This window comes from Aegilops tauschii, chromosome 4 (assembly GCF_002575655.3).
Source record: "Aegilops tauschii subsp. strangulata cultivar AL8/78 chromosome 4, Aet v6.0, whole genome shotgun sequence".
Lineage (NCBI taxonomy): Eukaryota > Viridiplantae > Streptophyta > Magnoliopsida > Poales > Poaceae > Aegilops > Aegilops tauschii.
In genome coordinates, this window is record NC_053038.3 from 31337696 (window position 1) to 31356008 (window position 18313).

The window sequence follows — 18313 nt, forward strand, 5'->3', positions numbered from 1 at the left end:
ACTCTCTGGTGCACCACTTTATTGAGGAAAAAAACAAAAATGAGTCAGGCTGAACACGAATATAAATAAGTTCAGTACAGTACGATGTTCTTTAAGTTGATGCCCTATATGATGCTTATGACTAGGGAGGTGACCACCCGATCATTGCATTTCCCCACCTGAGAAGAAAAATAAAGCCATCCTTCCAAGTGCTTACACTTAAATAAAAATCGGAATCAGCGTATGACAAAAGAGCTTATAATGTAAACAAAAAAGAACCCTGGATTCATAGCAGCTTCAAATGGGGAGGTGGAATAGTAAGAATACAAAAAGAAGAAATCTTCCTCCACCACCTCTTTGAAAGTGCATTTTGGAGCAAGAGCTACCATTGAAAAAATTGGGAGCATTGTAGCATAAATGCCTACATATGCTAATTTCAATGTTAGTCGCTTCAGACACATAGATAGCCTAAAAGGAGCAGTTTCAGTTTATCTATATCAAGAAACGAACAAAAGATTCATCTACAAATATCAAAAGAACCCCGGATAAATCTGCCCCCATCATCGCCAAAGAAAGAAGAAAGTACCAAACAAACTAAGAAAGGCAACAAAACATCCTACGAATCTAGCTAGATATGAGCATCTATTGGATAGGAACAAACAAAAATTCACATGCAAAAACTTAACCGAGGTAGCCAACAAACCTAAAAGGACAACAAAGAATCTCCCTTCTTGGAGCCCAGCTAGACGTAGACATCTCTTAAATCCAATTTGCAGGAACCTAGCTAGACATGAATATATGAGCAAGTCATAAACCAATTAAAGAGTGTAGACACCAATTTTACAGTACAGTTCAGCAAATAAAGATGGCTCATTACTGTATGGACAAGCTCCATCAATCAGAAAATCGAGGTAGAAGATCTATGAACTAAAATCTTCAGAACTCTTTGCTGGCCAAATTATACCTTAAAATCAACAATAATAGATGGTTGCACACCTGGAATTTGAGATGTGTTTCCGCTGGAGCACTTCCTGCGAAAATAAAGAACGCCATACCATGATAAAACAATGTAAATCCAGATCTTCCCCCTTTAGCTGAACACCAAAACAAAACACTGGGTTTTTTGTTCCACGCCCAAGCAGTCCCAAATCCTTCATGGTTTGCTGAGAGAGATGAACCTGGACGTCTAGCCGCCCATGAATGATAGGCACGCTACCGCAGCCGTCAGGCATCTGGGCAGCTAGAGGCGAAGAGGAGGATGGTGGCAGTAAGGGGCCGCAGAGGAGACCGGCGTCACGTCCGGAGGCAGCGACACATTGAGGAGGCATCATTGAGCATGGATGCGGCCGAGGTGGACCTCGACGGCGGCAGGCAGGAAGAGGATGGGGCTCAAGCGAGGGATGTGGCGGCTAGGGTTTTCACCACATAGGGAAAAAGGTTAACCTGTTTGTCAATGTGTGAATATATAGGCTGGCTAGAAAAAGACGGAGATGCCCCTTCAGCGGGACAAAATCACTCATGGTGCCATCGCTTCGATGCTAGCCGTCAAGCGAAAAGATCCTACGGCCACCATTGCAAACGAATCAAGAATTGAGATTAGATGTATGGTCCTTGGAAGATATAAACATCCTGGATGGAGATATTCTGAATGTGCTGTGTATTGCTTTTGGAAGGATGGGCTATGCCTGAGTGTCCAAGGTACATGATATAAGATGATGATACTTACTAACAATACTGCAGTACTTTGCAAACAAAATGGTATAAGGATAGAAACTATATCCATGATAATACAAGCACGAGAATAAGGATCTCACAAGAATGTCATCAAACAGTAATCTCATGGGACAAGTTGCAGCCAAACACAACAGTTTCTCACTCCAACAAAAGCAAATAAACAAGGGATTGACTTGAGCCAGATAAACATCTTGTTAATAGAAATAGGCAAAATAAAAAGATAACCAAACTTCATGATTCCTGATACTTGATCTGGTGCTTCCATATTGCCCCTCCCTGCCAAACAAACCAATTTAAAACTTAGTTGAACTGGATGTATTGTTGATCATCTTAATAAATAAGATAAGATAGGTGAAACATGAACAATTTGGGAGCAGCAAGTAGTAAAATCACCTAACTAACAGGACATGGCTTCAGAAGTTGGCTTGGCTGGGAAGTCCAAGCAAGCTTGCCCTCAGCATTGCCGGAGAGAGCAAGAAGACAGCCAATGCTGGCATCCGTCAGAGAGAGAGGTGTGCAGTTGAAAGTCTTGCTGCTCATATCAACACGGACCCAAAAGCTTGGCGTGGATGGAAAGCAGAACTCCGGGTCCTGGTAGATGTACTCACCCAGTGCAAAGTATATGACACGGTCTTCCTGTATGTTGAGGAAGGGGTACATGGGTGCCATGGAGGTCGGCAGGCGGTTCCCTTTGAAAGCCCCCTCTTCACGCAGGCTCCCCAGCTTGAGCTCGTAGTCTACATCCCAACTCATATCTTCCTTGAGTCTCCAGACCCTCACCATGCGGTCATCCACAAGATCCACACGCTCAAGGAAGCCGGTGATGGAGACAAACTTGATGGAGTCCCCAACACAGCCCACAGCTCGAAAGGCCCTCGGCTCTGGTATGTAATCTCTACAGCCTAAGTATCTCTCGCACCCCACAGGGAGGTCTAAGGAGTGGGCGTCCATGTAACGCTGGCTGGAGAACACATCACCGCAGTCACAGTACATGCCACCAAGCAAGAGATCCACCCAGTAACCACGGCCACGGTGGGAGAACACATCTTCGGCAAGGAAAGAGCTTTTCTCAGCGAGCAGATGGTCGGGGAAATTAGTGAACTTCGCAATCTCCCACTGAGACTTAGATGAGGATCCCGACACGAAGAGAACAGGCTGCCGTCCAGGACAGCCTATGTCGTAGACGGTCCCGGGAAAGACCAGGGCGTAGGAGCTGATGTCGTCGTCCCGGCGGCGCGCCACAAGAACACGGGACGTAAGGACGGAAGGGGGTGTGCTGGGCGCAGACGGGATCATGAGGAGCGATCTGTCAATTGCGTTGTAGATGAGATAGATACCCCGGGGGTAAACTTGAGGAAAGGAAGTTATCATGATAATCAGGTTCTTGTCGACGGCATGGATACAAGTGGAGAACGGGCGGACGCCTCGGAGGGTCAGGCGGGACAGATCTGGCGCACCAGCAAGGTCTGCTTCTAGCGCCAGGCCCCGCATGAGCGCATCGCAATCGAGGTCCGCAGGGAACCCGAACGCCCTCTTGGCTCCAGAGGACAGCAAAGTCTTCTTGTTGTCGGCTGTTTCGCCGCCGGGGAGATACGTGCCCACGAAGGGATCCAGGAGGAAAAGGGAAGGCGAGGGCGGAGTCATGACTGAAGTTTCGACGGCTGATCTGTTGGTGCGTGTGTCGTGGGGGTGGGGGTGGGGGTGGGGGACGGGGCAGGATATTGATGGAGAAGCCGCCGGCGGCGGCAGCGGCGGCGGCGGGGAGGATGATGAGGAGACGGGGGGGAGGACGGGGGCAAGGGCAAGCAAAGCACGATCTCAACCGGGGTCGGTTTCTCGACTCTTCTATCTAAAGAAAGAAGAGCGCTAAAGAAAGAAGAGCGGATGATGGGTTACCGTCGGATGCCGGCGACGCGGATCGAGGGGCTATTGGAGCGTTGATCGGTATCTCAGAGAAACACACCGGTATGAAAACACCTGGACTAGGTGCACGATGAACCGCACGACTCGGGTCGTACTCTTTCTTTCCTCTTCTTATTGTTTCTTTCCTCTTCAGGAGTCGACCAGTTTCTTTTAAAGAAGTTCACCAGTTCATTATGAAAAATATATATATATAACTACGTGTGCCTTCAAAAGTGAAAATTCATGTGTGAAAAACTTTGCTTGGAGCTCTTCCATGTCAAGGAGTCTAAGCAAACAGACATATAATTTCGAGTTCTCACTGCCCCTTATGCAGTTCAGATTGTGAAAGCATCCGGCATGTTTTATTCTTGTGCCCTCGAGTACCGGAGGTGTGGCGTTTACTAGGTATGGCAGCGGTGGTGAATGAGGTATGCATGTTGGAAAGAGAGGGTGGCTCGGTGATGGCTGACCTCCTCTTGTCCAAAAATCCAACTAAGGCATTGGTTAATGGTGTTCACCGCAATGACCTTGTTGACACGGCTGTGTGTACTTGTGGTGGAAACGACGCGGATATACACACGGCGAGCAACTGTACGAGCCTACCAGATCAGCGCAAGCAATATGGGCACTCGCAAAAAATTACTCAAGAGCAAAATTCAAACACAACAGAATTAGGAGACATGGCTGGGAGAAACCACCAGAGGGCACAATCAAGCTAAATGTGGACGCATGTTTCGACATTGAAAGTGGCACTGGCGCTACAGGTGCTATACTTCGAGACCACTCCGGTTTCTTTGTGGCGGCATCTTGCAGCAACATCCCTTTTGCTGAAGAAGCGGCTACGGTGGAAGCATGAGGCTTAAGAGATGGACTTCTCCTCGCAAGTGAAACTGGATGCAACAAGATATGCGTAGAAGGTAATTGCATGTAAGTCATTGAAATCATGCAAAACGGAGGAAATTCGCTTGGACCGGCAGCAGCAATTTATGAAGAATGCTCTTTCTTAGCTCGTAATTTTATTTCTATAATTTTTTCTCATTGTCCTAGGGAAGCTAATATGGCAATAGCACTTCCACTTTGATGATAATTCTTGATTGCTCGCGCCCACGCCATGTAAAGTAGGAAAACCGTAGAAAACGTGGAGCACGTGTCACACCGGGAGAGACGCTCGTTCAGTTTCAGGGTGGCTATAAGGAGGGAAGAAGGAGAAAGATTATTTCTTTTTTATCTTATATGACTTTGTATGCGATCGGAAAACGGATGAGATCAAAAAGGCCATCATTGGGGCAAACAATGCAATAGCTTCGGTGGGAGCAAAGCCCAAAATGGCATAACCAAATGATTGTTTAGCCAATGATGGATTTCGCGCCACGCAATAAATAAAAGAACTGAGGAACTCGATTTGACACTGTTGGGGAACGTAGTAATTTTAAAAAAATTCCTACGCACACGCAAGATCATGGTGATGCATAGCAACGAGAGGGGAGAGTGTTGTCCACGTACCCTCGTAGACCGATAGCGGAAGCGTTATCACAACGCGGTTGATGTAGTCGTACGTCTTCACGATCCGACCGATCAAGTACCGAACGTACGGCACATCCGAGTTCTACACACGTTCAGCTCGATGACGTCCCTCGAACTCCGATCCAGCCGAGTGTTGAGGGAGAGTTTTGTCAGCACGACGGCGTGGTGACGATGATGATGTTCCACCAACGCAGGGCTTCGCCTAAGCTCCGCAACGGTATTATCGAGGTGTAATATGGTGGAGGGGGGCACCGCACACGGCTAAGAGATCTCAAGGATCAATTGTTGTGTCTCTGGGGTGCCCCCCTGCCCCCGTATATAAAGGAGCAAGGGAGGAGGAGGCCGGCCCTAGGAGGGGGCGCACCAAGTGTGGAGTCCTACTAGGACTCCCTAGTCCTAGTAGGATTCCACCTCCCATATGGAATAGGAAAAGAGGAAGGGAAAAAGAGAAGGAAGGAAGGGGGCGCCCCCCTTCCCTAGTCCAATTCGGACCAGACCAAGGGGAGGGGTGCGGCCACCCTTGAGGCCCTTTTTCTTCTTTCCCGTATGGCCCAATAAGGCCCAATACGTATTCCCGTAACTCTCCGGTACTCCGAAAAATACCCGAATCACTCGGAACCTTTTCGAAGTCCGAATATAGTCGTCCAATATATCGATTTTTACGTCTCGACCATTTCGAGACTCCTCGTCATGTCCCCGATCTCATCCGAGACTCCGAACTCCTTCGGTACATCAACATACATAAACTCATAATAAAACTGTCATCGTAACTTTAAGCGTGCGGACCCTACGGGTTCGAGAACTATGTAGACATGACCGAGACACGTCTCCGGTCAATAACCAATAGCGGGACCTGGATGCCCATATTGGCTCCCACATATTCTACGAAGATCTTTATCGGTCAGACCGCATAACAACATACGTTGTTCCCTTTGTCATCAGTATGTTACTTGCCCGAGATTCGATCGTCGGTATCTCGATACCTAGTTCAATCTCGTTACCGGCAAGTCTCTTTACTCGTTCCGTAACACATCATCCCGCAACTAACTTATTAGTCACAATGCTTGCAAGGCTTATAGTGATGTGCATTACCGAGTGGGCCCAGAGATACCTCTCCGACAATCGGAGTGACAAATCCTAATCTCGAAATACGCCAACCCAACAAGTACCTTTGGAGACACCTGTAGAGCACCTTTATAATCACCCATTTACGTTGTGACGTTTGGTAGCACACAAAGTGTTCCTCCGGTAAACGGGAGTTGCATAATCTCATAGTCAGAGGAACATGTATAAGTCATGATGAAAGCAATAGCAACATACTAAACGATCGGGTGCTAAGCTAACGGAATGGGTCAAGTCAATCACGTCATTCTCCTAATGAGGTGATCTCGTTAATCAAATGACAACTTATGTCTATGGCTAGGAAACATAACCATCTTTGATTAACGAGCTAGTCAAGTAGAGGCATAGTAGTGACACTCTGTTTGTCTATGTATTCACACATGTATTATGTTTCCGGTTAATACAATTCTAGCATGAATAATAAACATTTATCATGATATAAGGAAATAAATAATAACTTTATTATTGCCTCTAGGGCATATTTTCTTCAGTCTCCCACTTGCACTAGAGTCAATAATCTAGTTCACATCGCCATGTGATTTAACATGAATAGTTCACATCACCATGTGATTAACACCCATGGTTCACATCGTCATGTGCCCATCACCCAAAGGGTTTACTAGAGTCAGTAATCTAGTTCACATCGCTATGTGATTAACACCCAAAGAGTACTAAGGTGTGATCATGTTTTGCTTGTGAGATAATTTTAGTCAACGGGTCTGTCACATTCAGATCCGTAAGTATTTTGCAAATTTCTATGTCTACAATGCTCTGCATGGAGCTACTCTAGCTAATTGCTCCCACTTTCAATATGTATCTAGACCGAGACTTAGAGTCATCTAGATTAGTGTCAAAACTTGCATCGACGTAACCTTTTACGACGAGCCTTTTGTCACTTCCATAATCGAGAAACATATCCTTATTCCAGTAAGGATAATTTTGACCGCTGTCCAGTGATCTACTCCTAGATCACTATTGTACTCCCTTGCCAAAATCAGTGTAGGGTATACAATAGATCTGGTACACAGCATGGCATACTTTATAGAACCTATGGCCAAGGCATAGGGAATGACTTTCATTCTCTTTATATCTTTTGCCGTGGTCGGGCTTTGAGTCTTTACTCAATTTCACACCTTGTAACACAGGCAAGAACTCTTTTCTTTGACTGTTCTATTTTGAACTACTTCAAAATCTTGTTAAGGTATGTACTCATTGAAAAACTTATCAAGCGTCTTCATCTATCTCTATAGATCTTGATGCTCAATATGTAAGCAGCTTCACCGAGGTCTATCTTTGAAAAACTCCTTTCAAACACTCCTTTATGCTTTGCAGAATAATTCTACATTATTTCCGATCAACAATATGTCATTCACATATACTTATCAGAAATGCTGTAGTGCTCCCACTCACTTTCTTGTAAATACTGGCTTCACCGCAAGTCTGTATACAACTATATGCTTTGATCAACTTATCAAAGCGTATATTCCAACTCCGAGATGCTTGCACCAGTCCATTGATGGATCGCTGGAGCTTGCATATTTTGTTAGCACCTTTAGGATTGACAAAACCTTCTGGTTGTATCATATACAACTCTTCTTTAATAAATCCATCAAGGAATGCAGTTTTGTTTATCCCTTTGCCAGATTTCATAAAATGCGGCAATTGCTAACATGATTCGGACAGACTTAAGCATAGATACGAGTGAGAAACTCTCATCGTAGTCAACATCTTGAACTTGTCGAAAACCCTTTTGCGACAATTCTAGCTTTGTAGATAGTGATACTACTATCAGCGTCCGTCTTCCTCTTGACAATCCATTTATTCTCAATTGCTTGCCGATCATCGGGCAAGTCAACCAAAGTCCACACTTTGTTCTCATACATGGATCTCATCTCAGATTTCATGACCTCAAGCCATTTTGCGGAATCTGGGCTCACCATCGCTTCTTCATAGTTCGTAGGTTCGTCATGGTCTAGTAACATAACCTCCAGAACAGGATTACCGTACCACTCTGGTGCGGATCTTACTCTGGTTTACCTACGAGGTTTGGTAGTAACTTGATCTGAAGTTACATGATCATCATCATTAACTTCCTCACTAATTGGTGTAGAAGTCACAGGAACAGATTTCCGTGGTCCAATAAGGGAGCAGGTACAGTTACCTCATCAAGTTCTACTTTCCTCCCACTCACATCTTTCGAGAGAAACTCCTTCTCTAGAAAGGATCCATACTTATCAACGAATGTCTTGCCTTCGGATCTGTGATAGAAGGTGTACCCAACTGTCTCCTTTGGGTATCCTATGAAGACACATTTCTCCGATTTGGGTTTGAGCTTATCAGGATGAAATTTTTTCACATAAGCATCGCAACCCCAAAATTTTAAGAAACGGCAACTTTGGTTTCTTGCCAAACCACAGTTCATAAGGCGTCGTCTCAACGAATTTTGATGGTGCCCTATTTAACGTGAATGTAGCTGTCTCTAATGCATAACCCAAAACGATAGTGGTAAATTGGTAAGAGACATCATAGATTGCACTATATCCAATAAAGTACGGTTATGACATTCGGACACACCATTACACTGTGGTGTTCCAGGTGGCGTGAGTAGTGAAACTATTTCATATTGTTTTAACTGAAGGCCAAACTCGTAACTCAAATATTTTACCTCTGCGATCATATCGTAGAAACTTTTATTTTCTTGTTACGATGATTCTCCACTTCACTCTGAAATTCTTTGAACTTTTCAAATGTTTCAGACTTTGTGTTTCATCAAGTAGATATACCCATATCTGCTCAAATCATCTGTGAAGGTCAGAAAATAATGATACCTGCTACGAGCCTCAATATTCATTGGACCACATACATCTGTATGTATGATTTCCAACAAATCTGTTGCTCTCTCCATAGTTCCGGAGAACGGCGTTTTAGTCATCTTGCCCATGAGGCACGGTTCGCAAGCATCAAGTGATTCATAATCAAGTGATTCCAAAATCCCATCAGTATGGAGTTTCTTCATGCGCTTTACACCAATATGACCTAAATGGCAGTACCACAAATAAGTTGCACTATCATTATTAACTTTGCATCTTTTGGCTTCAATATTATGAATATGTGTATCACTACGATCGAGATCCAACAAACCATTTCCGTTGGTGTGTATGACCATAAAGGTTTTATTCATGTAAACAGAACAATAATTGTTCTCTAACTTAAATGAATAACCGTATTGCAATAAACATGATCAGATCATATTCATGCTCAACGCAAACACCAAATAACACTTATTTAGTTTCAACACTAATCCCGAAAGTACAGGGAGTGTGCGATGATGATCATATCAATCTTGGAACTACTTCCAACACACATCGTCACCTCGCCTTTTACTAGTCTCTGTTTATTCTGCAACTCCCGTTTTCGAGTTACTACTCTTTAGCAACTGAACCAATATCAATTACCGAGGGGTTGCTATAAACACTAGTAAAGTACACATCAATAATCTGTATATCAAATATACCTTTGTTCACTTTGCCATCCTTCTTATCCACCAAATAGTTGGGGTAGTTCCGCTTCCAGTGACCAGTCCCTTTGCAGTAGAAGCACTTAGTCTCAGGCTTAGGACTAGACTTAGGCTTCTTCACTTGAGCAGCAACTTGCTTGCCGTTCTTTTTGAAGTTCCCCTTTTTCCCTTTGCCCTTTTCTTGAAACTAGCGGTCTCGTCAACCATCAACACTTGAAGTGGTCTCGTCAACCATCAACACTTGATGTTTTTCTTGATTTCTACCTTCGTCGATTTCAGCATCACGAAGAGCTCGGGAATTACTTTCGTCATCCCTTGCATACCATAGTTCATCACGAAGTTCTACTAACTTGGTGATGGTGACTAGAGAATTCTGTCAATCACTATTTTATCTGGAAGATAAACTCCCACTTGATTCAAGCGATTGTAGTACCCAGACAATCTGAGCACATGCTCACTAGTTGAGAGATTCTCCTCCATCGTTTTGCTATAGAACTTGTTGGAGATTTCATATCTCTCAACTCGGGTATTTGCTTGAAATATTAACTTCAACTCCTGGAACATCTCATATGGTCCATGACGTTCAAACCGTCTTTGAAGTCCCGATTCTAAGCCGTTAAGCATGGTGCACTAAACTATCAAGTAGTCATCATATTGAGCTAGCCAAACGTTCATAACGTCTGCATCTGCTCCTGCAATAGGTCTGTCACCTAGCGGTGCATCAAGGACATAATTTTTCTGTGCAACAATGAGGATAATCCTCAGATCACGGATCCAATCCGCATCTTTGCTACTAACATCTTTCAACATAATTTTTCTCTAGGAACAAAAAATAAACACAGGGAAGCAACAACGCGAGCTATTGATCTACAACATAATTTGCAAAATACTATCAGGACTAAGTTCATGATAAATTTAAGTTCAATTAATCATATTACTTAAGAACTCCCACTTAGATAGACATCTCTCTAATCATCTAAGTGATTACGTGATCCAAAGCAACTAAACCATGTCCGATTAACACGTGAGATGGAGTAGTTTCAATGGTGAACATCACTATGTTGATCATATCTACTATATGATTCACGCTCGACCTTTCGGTCTCTGTGTTCCGAGGCCATATCTGTATATGCTAGGCTCGTCAAGTTTAACCTGAGTATTCCGCGTGTGCAACTGTTTTGCACCCGTTGTATTTGAACGTAGAGCCTATCACACCCGATTAACACGTGGTGTCTCAGCACGAAGAACTTTTGCAATGGTGCATACTCAGGGAGAACACTTTTATCTTGAAATTTTAGTGAGAGATCATCTTATAATGCTACCGTCAATCAAAGCAAGATAAGATGCATAAAGGATTAACATCACATGCAATCAATATAAGTGATATGATATGGCCATCATCATCTTGTGCTTGTGATCTCCATCTCCGAAGCACCGTGCTTGTGATCTCCATCTCCGAAGCACCGTCATGATCACCATCGTCACCGGCACGACACCTTGATCTCCATCGTAGCATCGTTGTCGTCTCGCCAACTTATTGCTTTTACGACTATCGCTACCGCTTAGTGATAAAGTAAAACTATTACATGGCGATTGCATCTCATACAATAAAGCGACAACCATATGGCTCCTGCCAGTTGCCGATAACTCGGTTACAAAACATGATCATCTCATACAACACATTATATCACATCATGTCTTGACCATATCACATCACAACATGCCCTGCAAAAACAAGTTAGACGTCCTCTACTTTGGTGTTGCAAGTTTTACGTGGCTGCTACGGGCTTAGCAAGAACCGTTCTTACCTACGCATCAAAACCACAACGATAGTTTGTCAAGTTGGTGTTGTTTTAACCTTCGCAAGGACCGGGCGTAGCCACACTCGGTTCAACTAAAGTGAGAGAGATAGACACCCGCCAGTCACCTTTAAGCAACGAGTGCTCCGAACGGTGAAACCAGTCTCGCGTAAGCGTACGCGTAATGTCGGTCCGGGCCGCTTCATCTCACAATACCGCTGAACCAAAGTATGACATGCTGGTAAGCAGTATGACTTATATCGCCCACAACTCACTTGTGTTCTACTCGTGTATAGCATCAACACATAAAACCAGGCTCGGATGCCACTGTTGGGGAACGTAGTAATTTCAAAAAAATTCCTACGCACACGCAAGATCATGGTGATGCATAGCAACGAGAGGGGAGAGTGTTGTCCACGTACCCTCGTAGACCGATAGCGGAAGCGTTATCACAACGCGGTTGATGTAGTCGTACGTCTTCACGATCCGACCGATCAAGTACCGAACGTACGGCACCTCCGAGTTCTACACACGTTCAGCTCGATGACGTCCCTCGAACTCCGATCCAGCCGAGTGTTGAGGGAGAGTTTTGTCATCACGACGGCGTGGTGACGATGATGATGTTCCACCGACGCAGGGCTTCGCCTAAGCTCCGCAACGGTATTATCGAGGTGTAATATGGTGGAGGGGGGCACCGCACACGGCTAAGAGATCTCAAGGATCAATTGTTGTGTCTCTGGGGTGCCCCCCTGCCCCCGTATATAAAGGAGCAAGGGAGGAGGAGGCCGGCCCTAGGAGGGGGCGCACCAAGTGTGGAGTCCTACTAGGACTCCCTAGTCCTAGTAGGATTCCACCTCCCATATGGAATAGGAAAAGAGGAAGGGAAAAAGAGAAGGAAGGAAGGGGGCGCCCCCCTTCCCTAGTCCAATTCGGACCAGACCAAGGGGAGGGGTGCGGCCACCCTTGAGGCCCTTTTTCTTCTTTCCCGTATGGCCCAATAAGGCCCAATACGTATTCCCGTAACTCTCCGGTACTCCGAAAAATACCCGAATCACTCGGAACCTTTTCGAAGTCCGAATATAGTCGTCCAATATATCGATTTTTATGTCTCGACCATTTCGAGACTCCTCGTCATGTCCCCGATCTCATCCGAGACTCCGAACTCCTTCGGTACATCAACATACATAAACTCATAATAAAACCGTCATCGTAACTTTAAGCGTGCGGACCCTACGGGTTCGAGAACTATGTAGACATGACCGAGACACGTCTCCGGTCAATAACCAATAGCGGGACCTGGATGCCCATATTGGCTCCCACATATTCTACGAAGATCTTTATCGGTCAGACCGCATAACAACATACGTTGTTCCCTTTGTCATCAGTATGTTACTTGCCCGAGATTCGATCGTCGGTATCTCGATACCTAGTTCAATCTCGTTACCGGCAAGTCTCTTTACTCGTTCCGTAACACATCATCCCGCAACTAACTTATTAGTCACAATGCTTGCAAGGCTTATAGTGATGTGCATTACCGAGTGGGCCCAGAGATACCTCTCCGACAATCGGAGTGACAAATCCTAATCTCGAAATACGCCAACCCAACAAGTACCTTTGGAGACACCTGTAGAGCACCTTTATAATCACCCATTTACGTTGTGACGTTTGGTAGCACACAAAGTGTTCCTCCGGTAAACGGGAGTTGCATAATCTCATAGTCAGAGGAACATGTATAAGTCATGATGAAAGCAATAGCAACATACTAAACGATCGGGTGCTAAGCTAACGGAATGGGTCAAGTCAATCATGTCATTCTCCTAATGAGGTGATCTCGTTAATCAAATGACAACTTATGTCTATGTCTAGGAAACATAACCATCTTTGATTAACGAGCTAGTCAAGTAGAGGCATACTAGTGACACTCTGTTTGTCTATGTATTCACACATGTATTATGTTTCCGGTTAATACAATTCTAGCATGAATAATAAACATTTATCATGATATAAGGAAATAAATAATAACTTTATTATTGCCTATAGGGCATATTTCCTTCAGACACAACCAACACTTTCCACCTCTCTTCCTTCCCTTGGATCAGATAGGAAATCCTCACTTTTCCAAGACAGAGGAGAAGCAAGCAACGGATTGAGCAACTAGCGCGAAAGCCGTTGCGCGTTAGCGCATCCGTTTTCTTGCTAGATTTTTATACGATTTTTTGAGTCTGCTTCCTCGTCTTCTCCATTTCTACCATTGTGCTTTGCTCCTTCGCTTGCGCTGCCGTCACCTAGGTTTCACATCCCGCCTTTTTAGTCCTTGATCCGCTGCGTGCCACTGTCATGGCCAAGACTAGGAGTCTAGGAGCGAGGGACAGGGCACCTGCCCCAAGCAAAGAACCTCCCACCGCCACGACGGAGAGAAAGAGGAAGAGGGCCTCCGCCAAGAAGAACCAGCCACGGGTGGCCAACAAGACCACGGGGAAGTGGTTTCCCTCCGAACCTCCTCTGAAGACCTCGACTTGCTCATCAAGGAAGGGTCAATGGTCGTGGATCTGAAGTGTCGCATTCCATACAAGGAGATCCCACCGGCCCCTCGCGACGGTGAGCACGTGATTCATCAATAATTATTTAGAAGAGGGCTCAGATTCTCCATGCGTGGGCTACTTCGGCTCTATGGCTGCCAGCTGCATCACATCCCTCCAAACAGAGTCCTTCATATAGAAAATTCATGACTTTCTGTGAATGCTTCCTTGGGATGGCTCCCCACTTCGAGTTGTTCCGCTATTTCTTCCAGGTTCAGGTTCAGCTGGATGGTAATGACGTCTGCAACCTCGGGGGAGCTAGCATGCAGCTCTGTCCCAAGACCAAGTTCTTCGTGATGGACCTCCCGAAGTCTGTCCGAGAGTGGCACAAGTTCTAGTTCTACGTTTCCGGCTTGGTGACAATTTGCCGGCCTTCGTGAATGATCCCTCGAAGAAACTACGCTCCTAGGATCCACTTGATCGCTTATCTTCCTATGCCAGCCTATGGCCGATGCCACAACTCATTTGAAGAGTAGTAAGTTGAAGGGAGGGCACATTTTGAGGACGTGGGTGGAGTGTCGCGTCCTCCCTCTACAGGCTTGGCCAGTTACCGTTGGAGATATGCCCCAGAGGCAATCATGTGATGATGATATTTCCCCGTGTATTCATGAGTCATATGTATTGTCCTTGAACATCACCAATGATATGTACCAATAAGTATGTGACTTTTTTGTGAAACTATATATTGTATGATGATGTTCTAATGGCCCCTAATTGATAAGTTTATGTTGGCACATACCCACTAGTATACTATTTAGTTGATGACTATGCTTCACTAGTCATGGGCATAGAGATGCTAAATCGATAGCATGGACTCGGAGATGGAGATCACTGAGTCGGACAGACCCACTTTTGAGACATAATGAGATATTGTCATCTGTTGGTCACATGTGCGATTTATATGCCAGGTCCTAGACCAGAGGTACTTGCATGTTCTCGAGATGAGGATGGCTCACTTAGGGTCTATCAAACGCTACTCCGTAGTTGGGTAGTTATAAAGTTAGCTTCCGGGTGATCGTGAGGCATGCCGCAATACATGGTTAACCAAGATGGGATTTGCCCCTCCTATACCGAGAGATATTCCGTGGGCCCTCTTGAGTGACCATATTCGTAAAGCATGGACATGCAATGTCGGGGGGATGAACCCCGTGCAGGCAACGGAACCCGGATCCTTTTCAAAAACAATGGGGCCAGCATCGCCCCTCAATCCGGCTTGCACTTGGCCGGGTCGCTCAACCCGGCCAAGTCCTTCGACCCGGCCAGACTCCTCAACTCGGACCCAACAACCAAGCTCCAGACTTCCCCAACAAGCCAGATCCACCCTTGGCGTGTTCTCCAACCCGGTCGAGGGTCAGCGGCCGTCCCATCCCAGCCGTACGATGGGACGAGTCTCCACCAACTGATGACCGAAGCCACAGTGATCCGCCCATGCCTCTGGTCAGCCGGACGAGGCAACAATGCCCCCACCTACTCGTTAACCAGGCTGGCGCGGCAACAGTGCAATGATCGTCACCCATGACGCCGGCAAGCGGTGATCTGACGGAGCGCCACTGTAGCCGACTCGACTCGGCCATGCCCTGACGATCGACAAGACAGCGCATGGCGTCCCTAGGCGCATGGGGCCCGCGCCCGGGGAACCCGGCGAGGCCTAGTACCCGGCGGGTCCCAGCACCGGGTTCCCTGGACACTGACAACCCGGCACTACGGCCTTGTAACATTATCATTGTACCCCGGGGGTTGACCTATAAAACCCCCCAGAAGCCCTCATGCATACGGGCAATGCACTTACCCATCCACCCACTCACACACCTAGCAAGCAACACCCGAGGAGAGGGAGCAGCCCGAGCCTTGGCCCGCCTTCCTTCTTCCTCCATACAGCTCTAGGGGCATCTCTGTACCCATACATATCAACTACACTCGGTAGGACTAGGGGTGTTATCTCTCCGGAGAGCCCCGAACCTGGGTATGTCTTGCGTCCCGCGCTCGCTCATGCCGACCTCGCCTCTGGAGCCCACCAGTGCCCTCGAGCCTCCTCCTATCTTTAGCCATCCCTTGGCATCTGTCGTGCGCCCACCATGACAGTTGGCGCCCACCGTGGGGCAGCTCGAGGTCCTGGCCGGGAGCATGCTTCAGACGGGGCTCTTCTCCGACTCTGACGAACCCGTCACGCTGGCGGACGACGTCATCGACGCACTCGCCGCTTCCTTCGCCACGCTGCACATCTCCGATGCGCCTACGGCCGACGAGTACCCCAGCGAGGTACTTAGCTTTTCAGACTCCCCGCTCTCCATCAACGACGGCGCTCCCGCCGGAGCGATGGACCTCTGAGTGGAGGTTTTTGTCACCGACACCGGCGCCTCCTCCTCGTCGAGTGCGGTAAGGAAGGCCGCCGAAGCTAAGGCCGCGGCGGATAGGGCCGGCTCGCCCAACCTGCTGCGCACCATGATGCAGAGCCTCCGCATTCCCATCGGCACCGACATCGACGCCTCCAACATCGTTGAAGACCGGACTTGTCTCAACGAGGATCGCCAGCGCCTGCTGGACGTCACCGAGACGCTTGCTGCCATACAGCGCCGCCTCGACTCCGCTCAGCTGGAGCGCAACGCCGCCTACGGCTTCACACCAGATGCACCCGAGCCAAGCCGGGTCACCGACGTGCGGGCCCGGGGCGGCACGATCGGGCGTGCCTTCGGCGCTCTCCCTCCCATCTACGAGACTCCCATGAAAAACATGCGCGCTGCCCAGGCGGCCGCGGTCGGCCTGGACCAGCTCGCGGGCGAGTAACTGCTGGACCGCCTCAAGAGGGTGAACGACCTCCTCGCTGCGGCCAACGCGTAGCAGGACCGCCTCAACCAGCTCGCTAGACCGGCCGGATCCGGCTCCGTCCGCGTCGTTGGACCCGACGACAACCAGCACACGGCGTCTTCACCACCCGGCGAGGCGCACTCCGGCCGCACCCGGACCCGGCGCAACCCCGCCCCGACGGCTGCCGGCGGCTTGGGCGACGAGCCGGCCTCCGAGGTCCGGTGCCGCCTCGACCCCCCTGCTTCAACCCGGCGACGTCCGACTACGGTCGACCCCCCCCCGCGGCGCGGTCACTGATCGCCTGGGCCCGCGCGCCATCGACGGCACCGACGCCCATCACCGCCTCGACCGACTCGCTCTCTCCTAGGAGCTGGAGGAGACCGGCCCAGTCGGGCCGGTGTGCTTCGGGCCACACATCCGAGGCGAGCCCTTTACTAAAGGGTTCACGCTCCCCCGCGACACCCCCAATTACAATGGCACCGTGAAGCCGGAGGACTGGCTCACCGACCACACCACCGCCATCGGCATCGCCGGCAGTAACCACCGCCTCGCCGTGCGCTACGCGCCCCTCATGCTCCAGGGGTCGGCCCGCACCTGGTTGAACAGTTTGCCGGCCGGCAGCATCAACACGTGGGTCGACTTTGAGCAGGCCTTCGTGCGCAACTTCACCGGCACCTACAAACGACCCGGCCGCCCCAGTCGGCTTGCCATGTGCGTGCAGGGGCCGGAGGAAACTGACCGCGAGCACCTCGCGCGCTGGACCGAGCTCTGGAACAGCTGCGAAGGCGTCCACGAAGTCCAAGCAATCTAGTACTTCGTCAACGGGTGCCGAGATGACACCCTCCTCAAGCACAAGCTCTTGCGTTTCGAGCCGGCCACTATGGTCGCGCTCATGGTGACGGCGGATAAGTACGCCAACGCCGACTCCGCCATGAAGATCCAGGTGCCGCTGGATGAAGCCGGCAAAGCAAAGCCGGTTCCCCCTCCGAAGCCGGCCAGTGAAGGAAGCCGGCAGCAGCACAACCAGCAGAACAACAAGCGCAAGGCCGATCAACCGGCCCAGCGCTACGACAACCGGCTCGTCACGGCCGCCGAGCAGGCACCCGCGGTCGACCCAGCCCGCTAAACGCCGGCAGACTGGCAAGACGACGTGGCAGCCCGCCATGAGTTTCGAGGAGATGCTCGACGCTCCCTGCAAGCACCACAGCGGCGCAAGGTCGTCAACGCACACGCTCCGACAATGCGCCATCACCAAGCGCATCGCGAGGGGCGACATCTCGCCACCTCCGGCCCCGGCTTCGGGAGCGGGGCAGCCGCCTCCGCCTCCACCACCGCCACCGGCTGGCGGCGCG

At 48.5% G+C, this 18313-nt stretch overlaps 1 protein-coding gene across 1 annotated transcript; it reads right to left on the minus strand.

Moving 5' to 3' along the window:
- Window positions 1-1722: 1722 nt before the first annotated feature.
- Window positions 1723-3559, minus strand: LOC109739927 (uncharacterized). Its single transcript, XM_020298994.4, has 2 exons — window positions 2107-3559; window positions 1723-1989 (listed from the first exon to the last, which is right to left on the minus strand). Exon 1 carries the CDS (start codon window positions 3355-3357, stop codon window positions 2107-2109), a length of 1251 nt encoding a protein of 416 aa, XP_020154583.1. The 5' UTR covers window positions 3358-3559; the 3' UTR covers window positions 1723-1989.
- Window positions 3560-18313: the final 14754 nt, after the last annotated feature.

What these genes read in the sequence shown, in the direction of transcription:
- LOC109739927 (XM_020298994.4), bottom strand. Translation starts at nt 3,357, where the DNA reads ATGACTCCGCCCTCGCCTTCCCTTTTCCTCCTGGATCCCTTCGTGGGC.